This window comes from Ornithorhynchus anatinus, chromosome 7 (assembly GCF_004115215.2).
Source record: "Ornithorhynchus anatinus isolate Pmale09 chromosome 7, mOrnAna1.pri.v4, whole genome shotgun sequence".
NCBI classification, from domain to species: domain Eukaryota; kingdom Metazoa; phylum Chordata; class Mammalia; order Monotremata; family Ornithorhynchidae; genus Ornithorhynchus; species Ornithorhynchus anatinus.
Genome location: NC_041734.1, coordinates 20,748,356 through 20,764,042, shown reverse-complemented (window position 1 = coordinate 20,764,042; position 15,687 = coordinate 20,748,356). Strand labels below are relative to the sequence as shown.

The 15,687-nt window shown below is 48.2% G+C and overlaps 1 protein-coding gene across 1 annotated transcript in view; it reads left to right on the top strand.

Moving 5' to 3' along the window:
* Positions 1 to 15,687, top strand: part of LAMA3 (laminin subunit alpha 3) — a 129,547-nt gene that overhangs the window by 21,210 nt on the left and 92,650 nt on the right. Inside the window, exons 10-16 of the mRNA XM_029069416.2 lie at positions 2,128 to 2,174; positions 3,661 to 3,760; positions 4,489 to 4,541; positions 5,431 to 5,536; positions 7,931 to 8,030; positions 10,206 to 10,362; positions 14,051 to 14,183. Of these exons, the coding sequence (XP_028925249.1) occupies positions 2,128 to 2,174; positions 3,661 to 3,760; positions 4,489 to 4,541; positions 5,431 to 5,536; positions 7,931 to 8,030; positions 10,206 to 10,362; positions 14,051 to 14,183 (696 nt within the window). The remainder of the gene's footprint in view (positions 1 to 2,127; positions 2,175 to 3,660; positions 3,761 to 4,488; positions 4,542 to 5,430; positions 5,537 to 7,930; positions 8,031 to 10,205; positions 10,363 to 14,050; positions 14,184 to 15,687) is intronic.

The following is a 15,687-nucleotide window of genomic DNA, read 5'->3' as shown; positions in this document are numbered from 1 at the left end:
TCCCAGGCCCCCAGCACTTATATCCTTATCTGTAATTTATTAATATTATTGTCTGTCTCCTCCTCTAGTCTGTAAACTCATTGTGGTCAGGGATTGTGTCTGTTTGTTATATTGTACTCTCCCAAGCGCTTAGTACAGTACTCTGCACACAGTGCTCAATAAATATGTTTGAGTGACTTGACTGAGGAAGCGCTGCAGTAGATACAAGCTAATCAGGTTGGACACAGTCCTTGTTCCATATGGGGTTCACAGTCTTAATTCCCATTTTACAGTTGAGGAAACTAAGGATAGAGAAGTGACTTTCCCAAGGACACACAACAGACAATTGGCGAGGCTCATATCCTTCTGAATCTTAGGCCCCATCCACTAGACCACACGGCTTTTCTTAATGACTTTCCAAAGTCACCGAATAAATCAGAGTAGGGTTAGGACTAGAACTCAGAGAGGCGCTAGTCTCCCAGGCCATGTGCTCTTACCAGTAGGCCATACTGCTTGGCTCCTTGAGTGCAATCTGGATTTTTTTAGAAGTGAGATGAACACTTTCACTTTCCCAGATGATCCCATCCACAAGCAGAGCTCATCTCGCCGGTCCTGGCCTGCCCCCAGCCTCACCAGCTCCACCTGCCCTGCCCCACCTCACCTCACCCTCTTTCAGCTTTCCCCCTCCATTTCCTCCTTCCTTCCTTTCCCCATCACAGATTTTATAGTATTTTACCCCATCTCCACTGCCTCCGTACATCCCCCAGTGCCAATAAGGAGGATAATCAGTCATTCAATCATCAATCAATAGGCCATGCTGCTTCCCTTTCATTTATATGGTTAGCCTCCCCTTTCAGCTCCATGATTCTCTGAATTCTCTGAAGCAGCGAGTCTAGTGGTTAGAGCCCTGCTCCGACTCTTGTCGGCTCTGTGATCTTGGGCAAGTCACAATGGCTCTGTGCCTCAGTTACCTCATCTGTAAAATGGGGATGAAGACTGTGAGCCCCACGTGGGCCATGGACTGTGTCCAACCCGATTAGCTCGTTTCTACCTCAGTACCTAGAACAATGCCTGGCACATAGTAAGCACTTAACAAATATGGTAAAAAACAAATAAAATTTGTGTGCATTTACTGCCCTCCTGTGAGTAGAACTAAGAATTACTCTGGTCAAATACTTCCCATTTTTCCCTTAACCTACTAGTAGGGGCAGGTGGTGCTGGAGATGTGGTGGAAGGTCAGGTGGGCACAACTGTGGGCCTCATGCCCAGGGTCTGGGGGAAGTTGGGTGGAGGGCGTGCAAGGCCCTTGAAACCTCTATTCCAAGAGATTCCAGCCCTAGATTACTTTAAAACTGTCTTCAGTCCATGTTTCCCCACTCCTCCAAAACCTCCAGTGTTGTCCATCCATCCCCACATCAGACAGAAACCCCTTTCGACTTTAAAGTGCTCCATCCCCTTGACCCTCCTACCTCACCTTCCTGATTTCCTACTATATCCCAGCCCACACACTTTTCTCCTCTAACGCTACCTACTCACTGTACCTCGATCTCATCGGCCTTTGCTGCCCACCCCACGCCCACGTTCTGCTTTTGGCCTGGAACTCCCTCCCCCTTCATTTCTGACAAATCATCACTCCCCGCACTTTCAAAGCCTTAGTAAAAGTACATCTCCTCCAAGAGGCCTTCCCCGACTTAATCCTCATTTCCTCTTCACCCGCTCCATTCTGTGTTGCCCCTTGTACATGGATTTGTAGCCTTTATTCATCCCACCTTCAGTCCCAGCCCACCCTCATCCCCATAGCACTTATGTACATATCCATGATATATATGTGTATATATGTACATACATTTACATATGCGTGTATGTATATATACATATGTATGCATATATATGTGTAAATATATATATATTTATGTCTGTCTTCCCCTCTTAACTGTCAGCTCCTTGAGGTCAGGAAACATGTCTACCAACTCTGAACTCTCACAAACAGTAAGGTTCCCTGTACACAGTAAGCACTCAATAAATGCAGTCGATTTGATCGGAAGTGAAGAGTGTTATTATTTTTATAAATCTTAAACATTTTAGCCCAGCTGGCCGTATTGTTCAACTAGAGGCACTGACACATTTTTCCCTCTAAATTCCACACAGGTTCCGACGACGAATGTGACCCTGTGGGTACCATCGATTCTCAGTCCGTAAGTGTGTCACTTTCCCATTGGGGAGTTCAGGAGAGGTGGCATTTGGGCCTTCCAGGCCCCTAGAAGTCAGGTTTGGATTGCCCCAGAGGGTAGTTGGGCATTTTCCATCAGGTCTGAGGGACAAATGAAGCTATTTTGCATTTTGCACAGCAGCAACAGCAGCCTCCTCCTCGGCTCATCCTCAAGAATCCTCACTCCGGGCCTCATCAATCCCCAGAGGCCTCAGGCCTGGAAGTACTGCCCGTTGTTCCCAGAATTTGCCGAGCCTGCAGGCCGTAGCAAGTCTGAGCCCGATAGGGACTGATTCCACTGGGAGCCACCCAGGTTAACCTCACAGTTATAATCTCATCCCAAATTATCCATTGGAAAACGTTTTCCTCGATCCAGAGAAGTGTCTCATCAACTGGGGTCTCTGGGGACTGTCCATCTGTCTGACGTGCAAACAGTTTGGAAGAAATGCACTCTGAGCCAACTATGCGACCAGAGTGTGTGATTTACTGGGAATTTCACCCTCCTCGATGATGGGCTGGATTTTGATCCAACCTCAGCACAGGAAAATAGCATGACCAAGTGGGTAGAGCACAGGCCTAGGAGTCAGAGGACCTGGATTCTAATATTGGCTCCGCCACTGGTCTGCTGAGTACAGTGCTCTGCACAAAGTAAGTGCTCACTAAATACAATTTATTGATTGCTCTGTGACCTGGGACAAGTCACTTTACTTCTCCGTGCCTGAGTTTCTTCATCTGTAAAATGGGGGTTAAGTCTGTGAGACCAATGTGACTGCGTCCAACTTGATTATCTTTTATCTACTCAGCGCTTAGTATGGTCCCGGGCACAGAGTAAGCACTTAACAAATACCATTTTTTAAAAAACAACAAAAATCCTCCATTCCCAAGTTTCCTGAAGGTCCTTTTACCTGTTCAGGGCTTAGTTTGTGTCCCTTGGACCTTGATTTGGTCAGCAGAGGTGAGCACTAATCTTCGTCCTTGAGCTGTAAATTGTCATGTCATTTAGCAGACTCGGGACCTGGCACTCAACCGCGTGCTCCAGAAAGTTTTTTTTTCAAGCCCCACCAGATTAGCTTTGATCATCTCCAGCCTGGGATCTTTCTTGTTTGTTTTAATGGTAGTCATTAAGCGCTTACTATGTGCCAGATAATATACTAAGCGCTCGGGCAGATACAAGCTAATCAAGTTGGATACAGCCCCTGTCCCATGTGGGGCTCACAGTCTTAATCCCCAATTTACTGATGAGATAGCTGAGTCACCAGGAAGTGAAGTGACTTGCCCACGGTCAGACAGCAGAGAAGAGGTGGAGTTGGGATTAGAACCCAGGTCCTTCTGACTCCCAGGCCTGTGCCCTATCCACTGGGCTGTGCTCCTTTATTCCTGCTGCCCTAAGGCAAAGGATTGTCTGAGTGCTGAATGTGTCTCCCCCCTGTTTTCCCATTTGATGCTGTTACCTGATTCTGTCTGGTTTCTAGGGTTACTGCCGGTGTCAGCTGTACGTCCAGGGTCCCACTTGCAGCGTCTGCAAACCACTCTACTGGAACCTGGCGGAGGAAAACCTGGAGGGTTGTTCAGGTAGGACTGGTCCCCCGCACCGGTTGTATTCCCCCTCTAGATTGGAAGCGCAGTGTGCGTAGGGAATGTGTCTGTTATATTGGCATATTGTTCTCTCCCAAGTGCTTAGTACAGAGCTCTGCACACAGTAAGTGCTCAATTAAGTATGGTTGATTGATTTCCCCCCAACTTTCTATTAATGTTGTTTGCTGGGGTCCCTGCCTTTCCCCTGCCCCCCCGGGAAAGAGAGCGAGAGAAGGCTGGAGATGAACGCAGCGGGGTTTCCCCTCCCTGTTCCCAGGGGTTTCTGTGCTCTTTTGTAAGTCAACCAATCACAGTCGATCAGTCATTTTTCCCAGGTGGGACCGGGATTTGTGTTGGCTCTGGGTCCGACACCCCTGAACCACCCGGCTGTGAGCCAGATTCCTTGCGGCTTCAGCATCTCATCAGCGGCCGGACCATCGGGTCCTCATCCCCAAGGACCCGGGGAATCGGTCCAAGACGGTGCCACCGTCTTGACAATCCAGACCGCTGTTGGTGTTTTCCCCCCGATTCCCTGCCATTTTCTCACACTCACTAGCTCAGAACCCACTCCTAACTGGAGGCTGCTGGGTTCGTACCTTTCCCGGGGAGATTGGAAGACTCAGGAGGAGCCCAGCTAAGAGCTGGTATCAAGTTTCCGGACACCTGGAAAATTCCTTGAATTTAGTCCTCTCAAAGACCAAATTTGTGCCCGTCTGTTTCTACAGAGTGCCAGTGCCACTCGGCTGGAGTGGTGAGCGGTGTGGGTGAGTGCCAGCAGGTGAGTGCTAACCTTCTCACTGTACCTCGATTTCGTCTAATCTCGCCGCCGACCTCTCGTCCCTGTCCTGCCTCTGGCCTGGAACTCCCTCCCTCCTCATGTCCGACAGTTACCCTTCCTCACCACCTCCTCCCATTCAAAGCCTTATTAAAGGCACATCTCCTCCAAAAGGCCTTCCCTTCCCTTTCTTCTTCTCCGATTCCCGTCGGGGTCACCCTAACTTGGTTTATTCATCCCATCCTCCCAGCCCCACAGTACTTGTGTATTTTTCTGAAGTTATTGTCTTTCTCCCCCTCTAGACCTTAAGCTCTTTGTGGGCAGGGGATATGTCTGTTTTATTGTTGAACTGTACTCACCCAAGTTCTTAGTTCAGTCTTCGGCACACCGTAAGCGCGCAATGAATTCCGTTGACTGACTCAGTCCATCCCAGTGTCCCTTTTGCCCTTTGAGATCCTGTTTTTACTGCTTTAGATTGCTTAGTACGGTGCCTGGCACATAGTAACTGCTTAACAAATACCATATGTAATAATTGTTTGGGGGAGCCAATGTCTTACTGGCTTGGCAAGGGTCCTATTTCATCCAAAGAATGAGGCTTTTTGGAGTAGAAGCAGAATGGCTTAGTGGAAAGAGCATGGGCCTGCAGTCAGAGGATCTGGATTCTAATCCCAGCTCCACCACTTGCCTTCAGTGTGACCTTAGCAAGTCACTTTACTTCTCTCTTTCCTTAACCGTTAGCCCCATGCGGGACTGAGACAGTGCCCAACCCGATCGTCTTGTACCTATCCCAGTGCTCAGCACAGTGCCTGGCACGTAGTAGCGACTGACAGATGCCACGATTATTATTGTTACTGTTATGGTTGCGTCAAGCGTCTGCCTCATTTCTCTGCAGAGAGATGGGGAGTGTTACTGCAAGGCTAACGTCTGTGGGGATGCCTGCGATACCTGTGAAGACGGCTACTTTGGTCTGGAAAACGGGAATTATTTTGGATGTCAAGGTTGGTTAGCTGTCAGACATGCCCAGGGAGGATGTTTTTCTGCCTAGAGTGGGACCCCGGTCGGGGGAGGAGGAGAGGGGAGGTTTCAGGCCAACCTTTGCTGCAGGATTTGCAGCATTTGGGTGGTCTCCTGGCTTTGTGCATGCTTAACCCACAGCCCTGAGAGAAGTGTCTGGTGAATTAACAGGGATGGCCCTGTCTTTCCAGCTTCACACCTTCGCCCTCTGTGATCGCTGTCAGGAGCAGGACCTATTACTAACCTGCTTCCCTTCCTGCCCTCTTCCTCCTCTTTTTCCCTCCCCTCCCTTCTTCCCCTCTCTCCATCCCTTTTCCCTCCTCCTCTTCCCCCTCCTCTTCCCCCTCCTTCTCCTCCTTCCCTCTCTCTTCTTCCCCTTCCTTTCTCCTCCCCTTTCCCCTGCCACACAGCTGATCATCTGTTTACCGCAGACCAAACTGTCACCAAAATCAGGTTCCTCTCCCATGTTCTAGCCAAAAATTGTTCCTGATTCTTAGGGGTAGCAATGGGGCCTTTGTTCTCAGTACTGGGGCCTGAAAGGTGGCCTAATCCATCCATCCATCCCTTCGTCTCCAGACAGGGGCACACCTAACCCAGAGAGCCTAGTGGAAAGAACAGGGGCCTGGGAGTCAGAAGACATGGGTTCTAATCCCAGCTCTTCCTCTTGTCTGCTGGGTAACCTTACACTTCACTTCCTGGGCCTCAGTTTCTTCATCTCTAAAAGGGGGGATTCGATACCTTGTCCTCCTTCCCCCTTAGACTGTGAGCCCCATGTGGGACAGGAGGGGCTGGGTTTGCTCTGACTGTCTGGTACCTAGCGTAGCTTTTGCACTTAGAAAGTACTTCCTATGTAGCACTTATTCTGATCGTTAGCCTTGGAAGTAGACTGTTCACACCTTCACAGTGATCCCCTGAACTGGACAGAAAGCCCAGATGAGAGTCTCCTCAGCTCTGAGGGTATCAGAAGTATTCCCTCTTAGATCCAGCCCGCTTAACAGCCGGCGCATGATAATGGTGTTTGTTCATTGCTTACTATGTGACAAGCACTGTACTAAGCACTGAGTTAGATCCAATACAATCTTAGAAGACACAGCCCCTGTGCCTCCTTGGATTCACAGTCTAAGGAGGAGTGAGAGCAGGTATTAAATTCGCATTTTATAGATGAGGAAGCTGAGGCCCAGAATAGTTGAAGACTTGGCCGAGGTCACATAGAATAGGTAAATGGCTGAGCCAGGATTAGAATCCAGTCCCCGGGATGCCCATCATCCATTTTTCATAGGATGACTACCCGGGGTTTTGCTTCTTAGAGGTGAAGAGGGGGAAGTTAGTGGTCTCTAAGTACCCGGGAGGGCCAGGGCTGTATGAGCCATTGGTCGGATCCAGGAATGGCCTTGACCGTGGTCACGTGCCTTCACCCCTGTTCTCCTTTTGATTTCATTACTGCTTCCTCTCAGCTCCTCAATGGGAAGGGGCAGGGGCCGGTAGACGGGGGGAGTGGAAATCAAACTGTTCCATTTTGCTTTGTGCCCCCAGCTCTGGAATAAGATTTGAGCTGGGGGCGAAGCTGTTGTCTAATGATAAAGCTCCGACTCTCTGCTCTCACTACCCTGTGAACTGAGAGTTCGTTGTGCTACTCTCCCTGTTCTGTTTCCCCAAGTACCGTAGAAGCAGTGTGGCCTAGTGGAAAGAGCGTGGGCCTGGGACAGCAGAGTGTAGTGGATAATGCATGAGCCCGGAGTTAGAAGGTCATGGGTTCTAATCCCGGATCTGCTGCTTGTCTGCAATGTGACCTTGGGCAAATCTCTTCACTTCTCTGTGCCTCAGTTCCCTCATCTGTAGTATGGGGATTAAAACTGTGAGCTCTGTGTGGGACAGGGACTCTGTCCAACCTGATTCTCTTGACTCTACCACAGCACTTAGAACAGTGCTTGACACTTAGCGTTTAACAAATACCCTAACCATTGTTGCAGGCCTTCTCTCAGAAACCATTATATTGTCATCAGGCCTTCTGCTTCTTTCTCTTTGGTCCCTGACCTGACACACCTCCTGGATGGAGAATATACCCGTGGGGCTCCAAGAGCCAGTGTCTTTGCTGCTCATTCATTCATTCATTCATTCATTCATTCATTCATTCATTCACTCATTCACTCATTCATATTTATTGAGCGCCTACTGTGTGCAGAGCACTGTACTAAGTACTTGGGAAAATACGATGCACCAATAAATAGACATATTCCCTGGCCACAACGAGCTTACAGTGTAGAGGAGGGCTGTTGTTTATTTTCACATTTGAGGAGGGTTTTGTGGGTGTCAGGATGTGGGGAGGGGGCAGGGGGTGCGGGGTGGCTTGAAATGAGGGTTGCCTTTTGGGTCCTCAGGTTGTCAATGTGACGTCGGAGGGTCTCTCTCCCCCGTGTGCCAAGAACCCTCGGGAGCCTGCCGGTGCAGGGCCCACGTCGAGGGGCCGGCCTGCCAGCGGTGAGTCTTGCCCGCTGCCTTGTTTTTGAGCTGGTGGGCGCTGGCAGGGATGGGAGGAGGGAGGCTGCCTAGGGGAGGGAGGGAGCGAAGGAGTTTCCCTCCTACAGTTGTCCAGGGCCAAAAGCAGCATGTTATGGTGGATAGAGCATGGGCCTGGGAGTCAGAAGGTCATGGGTTCTAATCCCAGCTCCTCCACTTGTCTGCTGTAGGACCTCGGGCAAATCACTTCACTTCTCTGGGCTCAGCTACCTCATCTGTAAAATGGGGATTGAGACCGTGAGCCCCAAGTGGAACAGGGACTGTGTCCGACCTGATTTGCTTGCATCTGCCCCCAGCTCTTAGTACAGTGCTTGGCACATCTTAAGTGCTTAACAAATTATTATCACTATTGAAAGAGCAGGACCCAGTCATCCTGGGTTTTTTCTTCATTTTGTTTTGTTTAATGCTATTTTTTAGTTGCTTCCTATGTGCCAGGCACTGTACTAAGCGCTGGGGTAGATAGAAGATAATTGGTTTGGACAATGTCCCTCTCCAGTCAGTCGATCGTGCTTGTTGAGCACTTACTGTGTGATCGTGTTTGTTGAGCACTTACTGTGTGTGGACCACTGAACCAAGCACTTGGGAGAGTACAGTGGAGTTAGCAGACAGGTTTCCTGCCTAAAACAGGCAGTCTAGAGGGGGAGAGAGACAATAGGAATAAATAATGTATAATATATAATATATATAATATTTTATTTATTAATGTTCAATTATAATGATATTTATATTATATATCGGTGGAAAGCAATCCTCCCAAATCACCTTTCTCCAGCTTTCAGGACATAGAAGGGGTAAAATAGCTTATAATGACCACCACCGGGCCTCCTCTGTCCTCCACCCAAGTCAGAGGATCCACCCAGTGGACACGGCACAGCGACGGCTGAGATGAAGACAGCTGGGGCCGGGGCTAGGAACCTCTGAAGTCCGCCCACTCAGTCGATCAAGCAAGGGTATTATGAGCATTCACTGTGTGCAGAACACTGGACTGAGCACTATAGGAGACTACAAGACCTGGTGCGCTGCCGGTCAGCCCCTGAGAAGGGGTTCCTCAGGGAGGGCGACTTGGGGCCATCGCCCTAGTCCCCCATCAAGCGGGCATTCAGAGAAGCAGCATGGCCTAGTGGATAGAACCCCGGCCCGGAAGCCAGAAGGACCTGGGTTCTAATCCCGGCTCCGCCACTTGTCTGCCGAGTGACCTTGGGTAATCCACTTAATTTCCCTGTGCCTCAGTTACTTCATCTGTAAAATGAGGGTTAAGACTGTCAGCCCCATTTAGGACATGGACTGTGTCCAACCTGATTAGCTTGTACCTGCCTCAGTGCTTAGAAAAGTTCCTGGCACAAAGTAAGCTCTTAACAAATACCATTGAAAAAGACAGAAAAATGGCCGAGCAGTTCAGTCCAGGAGAACCGGCCCCCAGGAACCAGGCCTGGCCTGGGGGTAGGGGACAGGGGCGTTTGAAGCAGCAGAATTGCTGCCCTGGTGTGTGGTTTCCCCCCTATAATAATAATAATAATAATGTAATAATAATAATTGTGGTATTTGTTAAGCACTTACTCTGTGCCAAGCACTGTGCTTAGCATTGGGGTGGACATAAGCAAATCAAGTTAGACACAGCCCCTGTCCTATGTGGGGCTCACAGTCTCAATCCCCATTTTACAGGTGAGGTAACTGAGGCAAAGGGAAGTGAAGTGATTTGCCCAAGGTCCCACATCAGAAATGTGGCAAAGACAGGATTAGAACCCGTGACCTGACTCCCATGCCCATGCTCTATCCTGTTCTCTTTTTCCCCTGCTGAACCCAGGAACGAGAGCACAACACCTGATGATTGTTAGCGCTGTTCTACTAGGTCACCGCACTCCAGGCCTCTTTATTAAAGAAGCAGCATGGCATAGTGAATAGAGCATGGGGATTAAGACCGTGAGCCCTATACAGGACAGGGACTGTGTCCAACCCGATTTGCTTGTATCCACCTCAGTGCTTAGTATAGTGCCTGGCACGTGGTAAGCACTTAACAAATACCATATTTATTATTAATTGTTAAGGAGAGGGAAATTGTGACTGGGTGGGAAGCTGGCAGTTAGCGGGGAACGAATTGGCTGGCTGGCGACCTGTTCGTTTTTTCATTCGCGAAAGGCCCGAAAGCACGTACTATTTCCCCGACTTGCACCATATGAAGTTTGAGGCTGAAGATGGCACGACGCCCGGCGGGAGAGAAGTTCGGCTCGGCTTTGATCCTCTGGAGTTTCCCGCCTTCAGCTGGCGAGGCTACGTTCAGATGTCCCCGGTTCAGGTAAGTTCCGAACGGAAACGGACCGGGGAAATAGTGGCCCCGTCAGCTGCCTCACTTCCCTCCCACCTCCCGTGGCTTCAACTACCATCTCTCTCAGGATGATTCCCAAACCTGCATCTCTAGCTCTGATCTCTCTCCCCTAGCTGTAAACTCGTTGTGGGCAGGGAATGTGTCTGTTTATTGTTATACTGTACCCGCCCGAGCGCTTACTACAGTGGTCTGCACACAGTAAGCCCTCAATAAATACGATCAAATGAATGAATATGCACCCATCCTCAGCCCCACAACACTTATGTACACATCCAAAATTTATTTTAACGTCTGTCTCCCCCTCTGGATCGTAAGCTCCTGGAGGTCAGGGGGCAGGTCTGCTTATATTGTACTCTGCCAAGCCTTAGATGGCTCTTTCCGCACTGGCAAGTGACCACTCAATAAATATCATTGATTGATTAACTGATACTTGTTAAGTGTTTACCTAAGTGTTTTATTAAGCAAAGGGATAGATTCAAGATAATCAGCCTGTGGGACAATCCACGTGGGACTCATGGTTTAAAGGTGTAAGGGAGAGAAAGAGAGAGACAGAGAGAGAGCACTTTGTAGAGGGAAGGTTGGTGTAAGAGGAGCAAAGCGTGTGGGGCTGGATGGTAGTGGGAGATCAGCGAGGGTAGGTAGGAGAGAGAGAGCTGACTGACTGCCTTAATGCAGGTAGCAAGGAGTTTCTCCTAGTTGCAGAGGCGATTTTCTTTGTGAAGGTTCAGAGACGTGGCAGATAATTGCCACTAAGGGGAAGGAAAGCAAATTTTCTTTTTCCTCTTGTTTAATTCTCTCACATGCTCTCTTGCACACTCTGTAGTGCTTTCTCTTGCACTCTCTCGCTCTCTCGTGCTCTCTTGCACGCTCTCTCATGCTGTCTTTTGCATTCTTGTGCTCGAGCTCGCTCTCATGCTTGCTCTCTTGCTCTCTCTGTCTCGCCCTGTCTCTCACTCGCTTGCTCTCTCACTCCCTCTTGCTCTCTCTCGCTCGCTCTCCCCTGCTCAGTGTAGATCCTGGTCTCAGGGACCATGAATCCCTCAAACACTGAGGTCACTACCTTTCTTCCTCTGGCCCTGGGTGCTCACTCTCCTGACACAGTGCTCTCCCATGTACACGTGGCAGCAGATAATAGTGATGATTGTTAAACAGCTACTATGTGCCAAGCCCCATACAAAGCATCTATAAAGACTATTTCTCAGTCCGACACAAGGTAATTATGCCTAACCCAGCCCCTCTCCCACTTGGGGCTCACAGTCTGAGGAAGGAGAATAGATATTTCATCCCCATTTTATAGATGAGGAAACTGAGGCACACTGAGAAGTGAAGACACTCGCCCAAGGTCACACAGCAGGCAAATGGCAAAGCCAGGATTATTCATTCAGTCGTGTTTATTGAGCGCTTACTGTGTACAGAGCACTCTCCCAGGCCTCTGCTCTTTCTACTAGGCCACACTGCTTCCCTAAGGCCATTTTGGGATGGCTATCATGATTACAGTAATTATGATAATTTATTAAACTCTTACTATATGCTACACACTAGAATAGATACGAGATTATCTTACTTATTTGCTCCCAAGACTTCAACTGTCATCTTTGTGCAGATGAGTCCTAATTGTACCTCTTCAGCCCTGTCCTCTCCTCCTCTGCAGTCTTGCATTTCCTCCTACCTTCAGGACATCTCTGCTTGGATATCCTGCTGTCAGCTCAAACTTAACCTGTCCAAAACAACTCCTCATCTTCCCATCCAATTGTAACCTGGCAGATTTGAGGGGAGAGGGAGAGTCAGTTCGGAGAAAGGGCGTGAGCAAAAATCAGTAATGAGCCTTAAGGAGCTGGGGAGGAATGAAGAATGGGAGCTGAGGAGTATGGAAAAAGAAAATTGATATAATAATAATTGTTCGTTAAGTGCTTACTATGTGCCGAGCACTGTTCTAAGCCCTGGGGCATATACAAGGTAATCGGGTTGTTCCACACTGGGGCTCACAGTCTTAATCCTCATTTTACAGATGAGGTAACTGAGACACAGAGAAGTGAAGTGACTTGCCCAAGGTCACACAGAAGACAAGTGGCGGAGCTGGGATTAGAACCCACGTCCTCTGACTCCTAAGCCTAGGCTCTTTCCCCTAAGCCATGCTGCTTCTGAAAGGGAGAGAGTAGATGATGTGCTTTAGACCCTGTCCCCGTTTACTATTCATTTTCTTGCTAACATGGTTAAAGTGGTTTCAGTCCTCACTTTGGGGCTCCAGAATCAACCCCCTGCCTTCTGCTCCCAGTTTTAGCTGTTGTCCGAAGGGTTCGGGTTTTCCTCCTGGATCTTTTCCTTCTACATCTTTCCTGTGGTCCCACAATTCCTTTTCTATTTCTATCCGCATATTCAGTCCTTAGTAGCCCACAGCAACCTTCCATTTGGAATATGGCCCTAACTGTTCCCTCCGGGAGAGACTCCTTTGTGTTTCCCTTTCCCTCCTCTCTATCAGTCAGTCAGTCGTACTTACTGGGCACTTACTGTGTGTGGAACACTGTACTAAGCCCTTGGGAGAGTACAAAATAATAGGAAACAGACACATTCCCTGCCCACAATGAGCTTACAGTCTACAGTGGGAGACAGACATTAATATAAATAAATTACAGGTATATACATAAGTGTCGTGGGGCTGGGGGGTAGGGGATCAGTTGAGGGATCAATCAAGTCAGGGTGATGCAGAAGGAAGTGGAAGAAGAAGAAAGGAGGGCTTAGTCAGGGAAGGCCTCTTGAAGGAGATGTGCCTTCAATAAGGCTTTGAAGTGGGAGAGGAATTTACCTGCCCCCGGGTGGTTAATACCCAAGATCTTCCCTTAGTCCTTCCTGTTCTCTGTCCAGTCAGTCTTAAAATTCCTGGGTTGGGGGAATGGGAATGGGGTTGGTGTAAAACTGTATGTCACCAAGACAGTATACTGGTGATTCTCACTTTGCGAGGAAGTGATTTTAGTTTGCTGTTTTGCTGGTCTGTCTACACCTTTCTAACATTAGCATTATCATCATCTTCAATGGTAATAATTGAGCACCTGCTATATGCAGAGGACTCTGCTAAGCACTTGGGAGAATACAGAATTGAAAAACACGTTCGCTGCCCACATTTGGGAATGCGGGGTGTGGGAGGGAGGGGTGTGTGTGTGTGTGTGTGGGTGGTTTGTGAACAAGGAATTTATATTAATGTCTGTCTCCGCCTTTAGACTGTAAGCGCGTTGTGGGAAGGTAATGTGTTTATTGTTATAATGTACTCTCCCAAGTGCTTAGAACAGGGATTTGAGCACAGTAAGTGCTCAATAAATACGATTGAGTGAATGAATGAAGACATTATTTTACTTGCCTGGTTTCTGGCCAGTTTTCTATTCAGATTCAAACAAAAGGGCTCGTTGAACACTTACTATGGGCAGAGCACTTCACCGAAAGCTTTCGAAAATACAGTGAACTTAAAGATGTGGTCTTGTCCTCAAGGAGCTTACAGATCATATCAATCAATAAGTAGTGTTTACTGAGCACTTCCTGGTTGCAGAACTCTGTATTAAGCACTTGGGAGAGTTCAGTACAGCAGAGTTGATAGACACAATCCCTGCCCACAAAGGGCTCACTAAACCATATGACATTTTGTGTGTTTATTAACTTCCACTTATAGAACGAAGTGAAGATAACTTTGAAGGTGGAAAAGTCAAGCCTCCACTTATTTCTGGTTATCCTGAGATATCTGAACCCTGGAATGGAAACGGTGTTGGGACGCGTGACCGCTTATCCGTCTCTGCCCGAAGGAGGTGGGTGCATTCTCCAGGAAGCCCGGCGAGGAGACAGGGCCATCCATCCCTGAAGAAAAACCTTCCCCCCTCTTTTCTTCATATTAATGTGAATCCTGTGGAGAGCTTTTACTCTAAGGATCCTCAGAAATAGCACTAACTTCTCTTAATAGTAACTATCCCGTCCCAGATTTGTGTTTCCCCAGATTAACTGGATTACTTGTATCTGCCCCAGCACTTAGAACAGTGCTTGGCACATAGTAAGCACTTAACAAGCACCTTAATTATCGTTATTTAAACATTTCTGTTGGTCATCCTTTTTTTGTGATATTTAAGCACTTACTGTGTGCCAGTCACTGTACTAAGCAATGGAATAGATGCAAGCTAATCAAACCTCTCTATCGGTCTCTTTTTTTATATGGTATTTGTTAAGCGCTTATTATGGGGAAGTAATGTGGCCGAGTGGATAGAGCAGGGGTCTGGGAATCAGAAAGACTTGGTTCTAATCCCAGCTCTGCCACTGTGTGACCTTGGACAGGTCACTTAACTTCTCTGTGCCTCAGTTACCTCATCTGTGAACTGGGAATTAAGACTGTGAACACCATGTGGGGCAGGCACATCCCAGTTAACTTGTACCTACCTCAGTACTTAGTACAGTGCCTGGCACATAGTAAGCACTTAACAAACGCCCCAATTATTATTATTATCATTACTATATGGCAGGCACTGTACTAAACTCTGGGGTAGACAAAAACTGATCAAGTTGGATACAATCTCTGTCCCACATGGGGCTTACAGTCTTAATCCCCATTTTACTGATGAGGTAACTGAGGCCCAGAGAAGTGAAGCGACTTGCCCAAGCTCACACAGCAGACAAGTGGCAGAGCCGGGAATAGAACCCAGGTCCTTCTAACTCCCAGGCCCAAGCGGGGCTTAAGAGATATCTCTTTGTGACTCTTTTTTCTAGAAGCCTAGGCAACTCTCCACTTGTTAAGGTGTCTCTGTGATTGATGTGTGCTCAGTCAGATTCTGTGGTCACTGTGCCGGCAGAAGACACTGACGTTTAGGCAGACTGTGGAGATACAGGAGTGGGTTCAGGAAAGACAACAATGACTCAAGGATGGAAGGCGGGCCAATGAAGAAGGATGAAAGGATCCTCCAGAAAAGAGAACAAGAATGAAGGGTCTTCAGGGCCAAGAAGAATTTAATAATAATAATAACTGTGTCATTTGTTAAGTGCTTACAATGTGTCAAATGCTTTTCTAAGCGTAGGGGAAAATACAAGATAATCCGATGAGACACAGTCTGGGTCCCACCCAGGGCTCACAGTCCTAGGTAGGAAGGAGAACAGGTATTGAATCCCCATTTAACAGATGAGATGATTGAGGCACAGAGAAGTGAAGTGACTTGCCCAAAATCTCAAAGCACACCCAGACAAGTGGCAAAACTGGGAGTAGAACCCAGATCCTTGACTCCCAGGCCCATGCTCTATCCAATAGGCCATGCTGCTTCTGCAGCCTGTAGT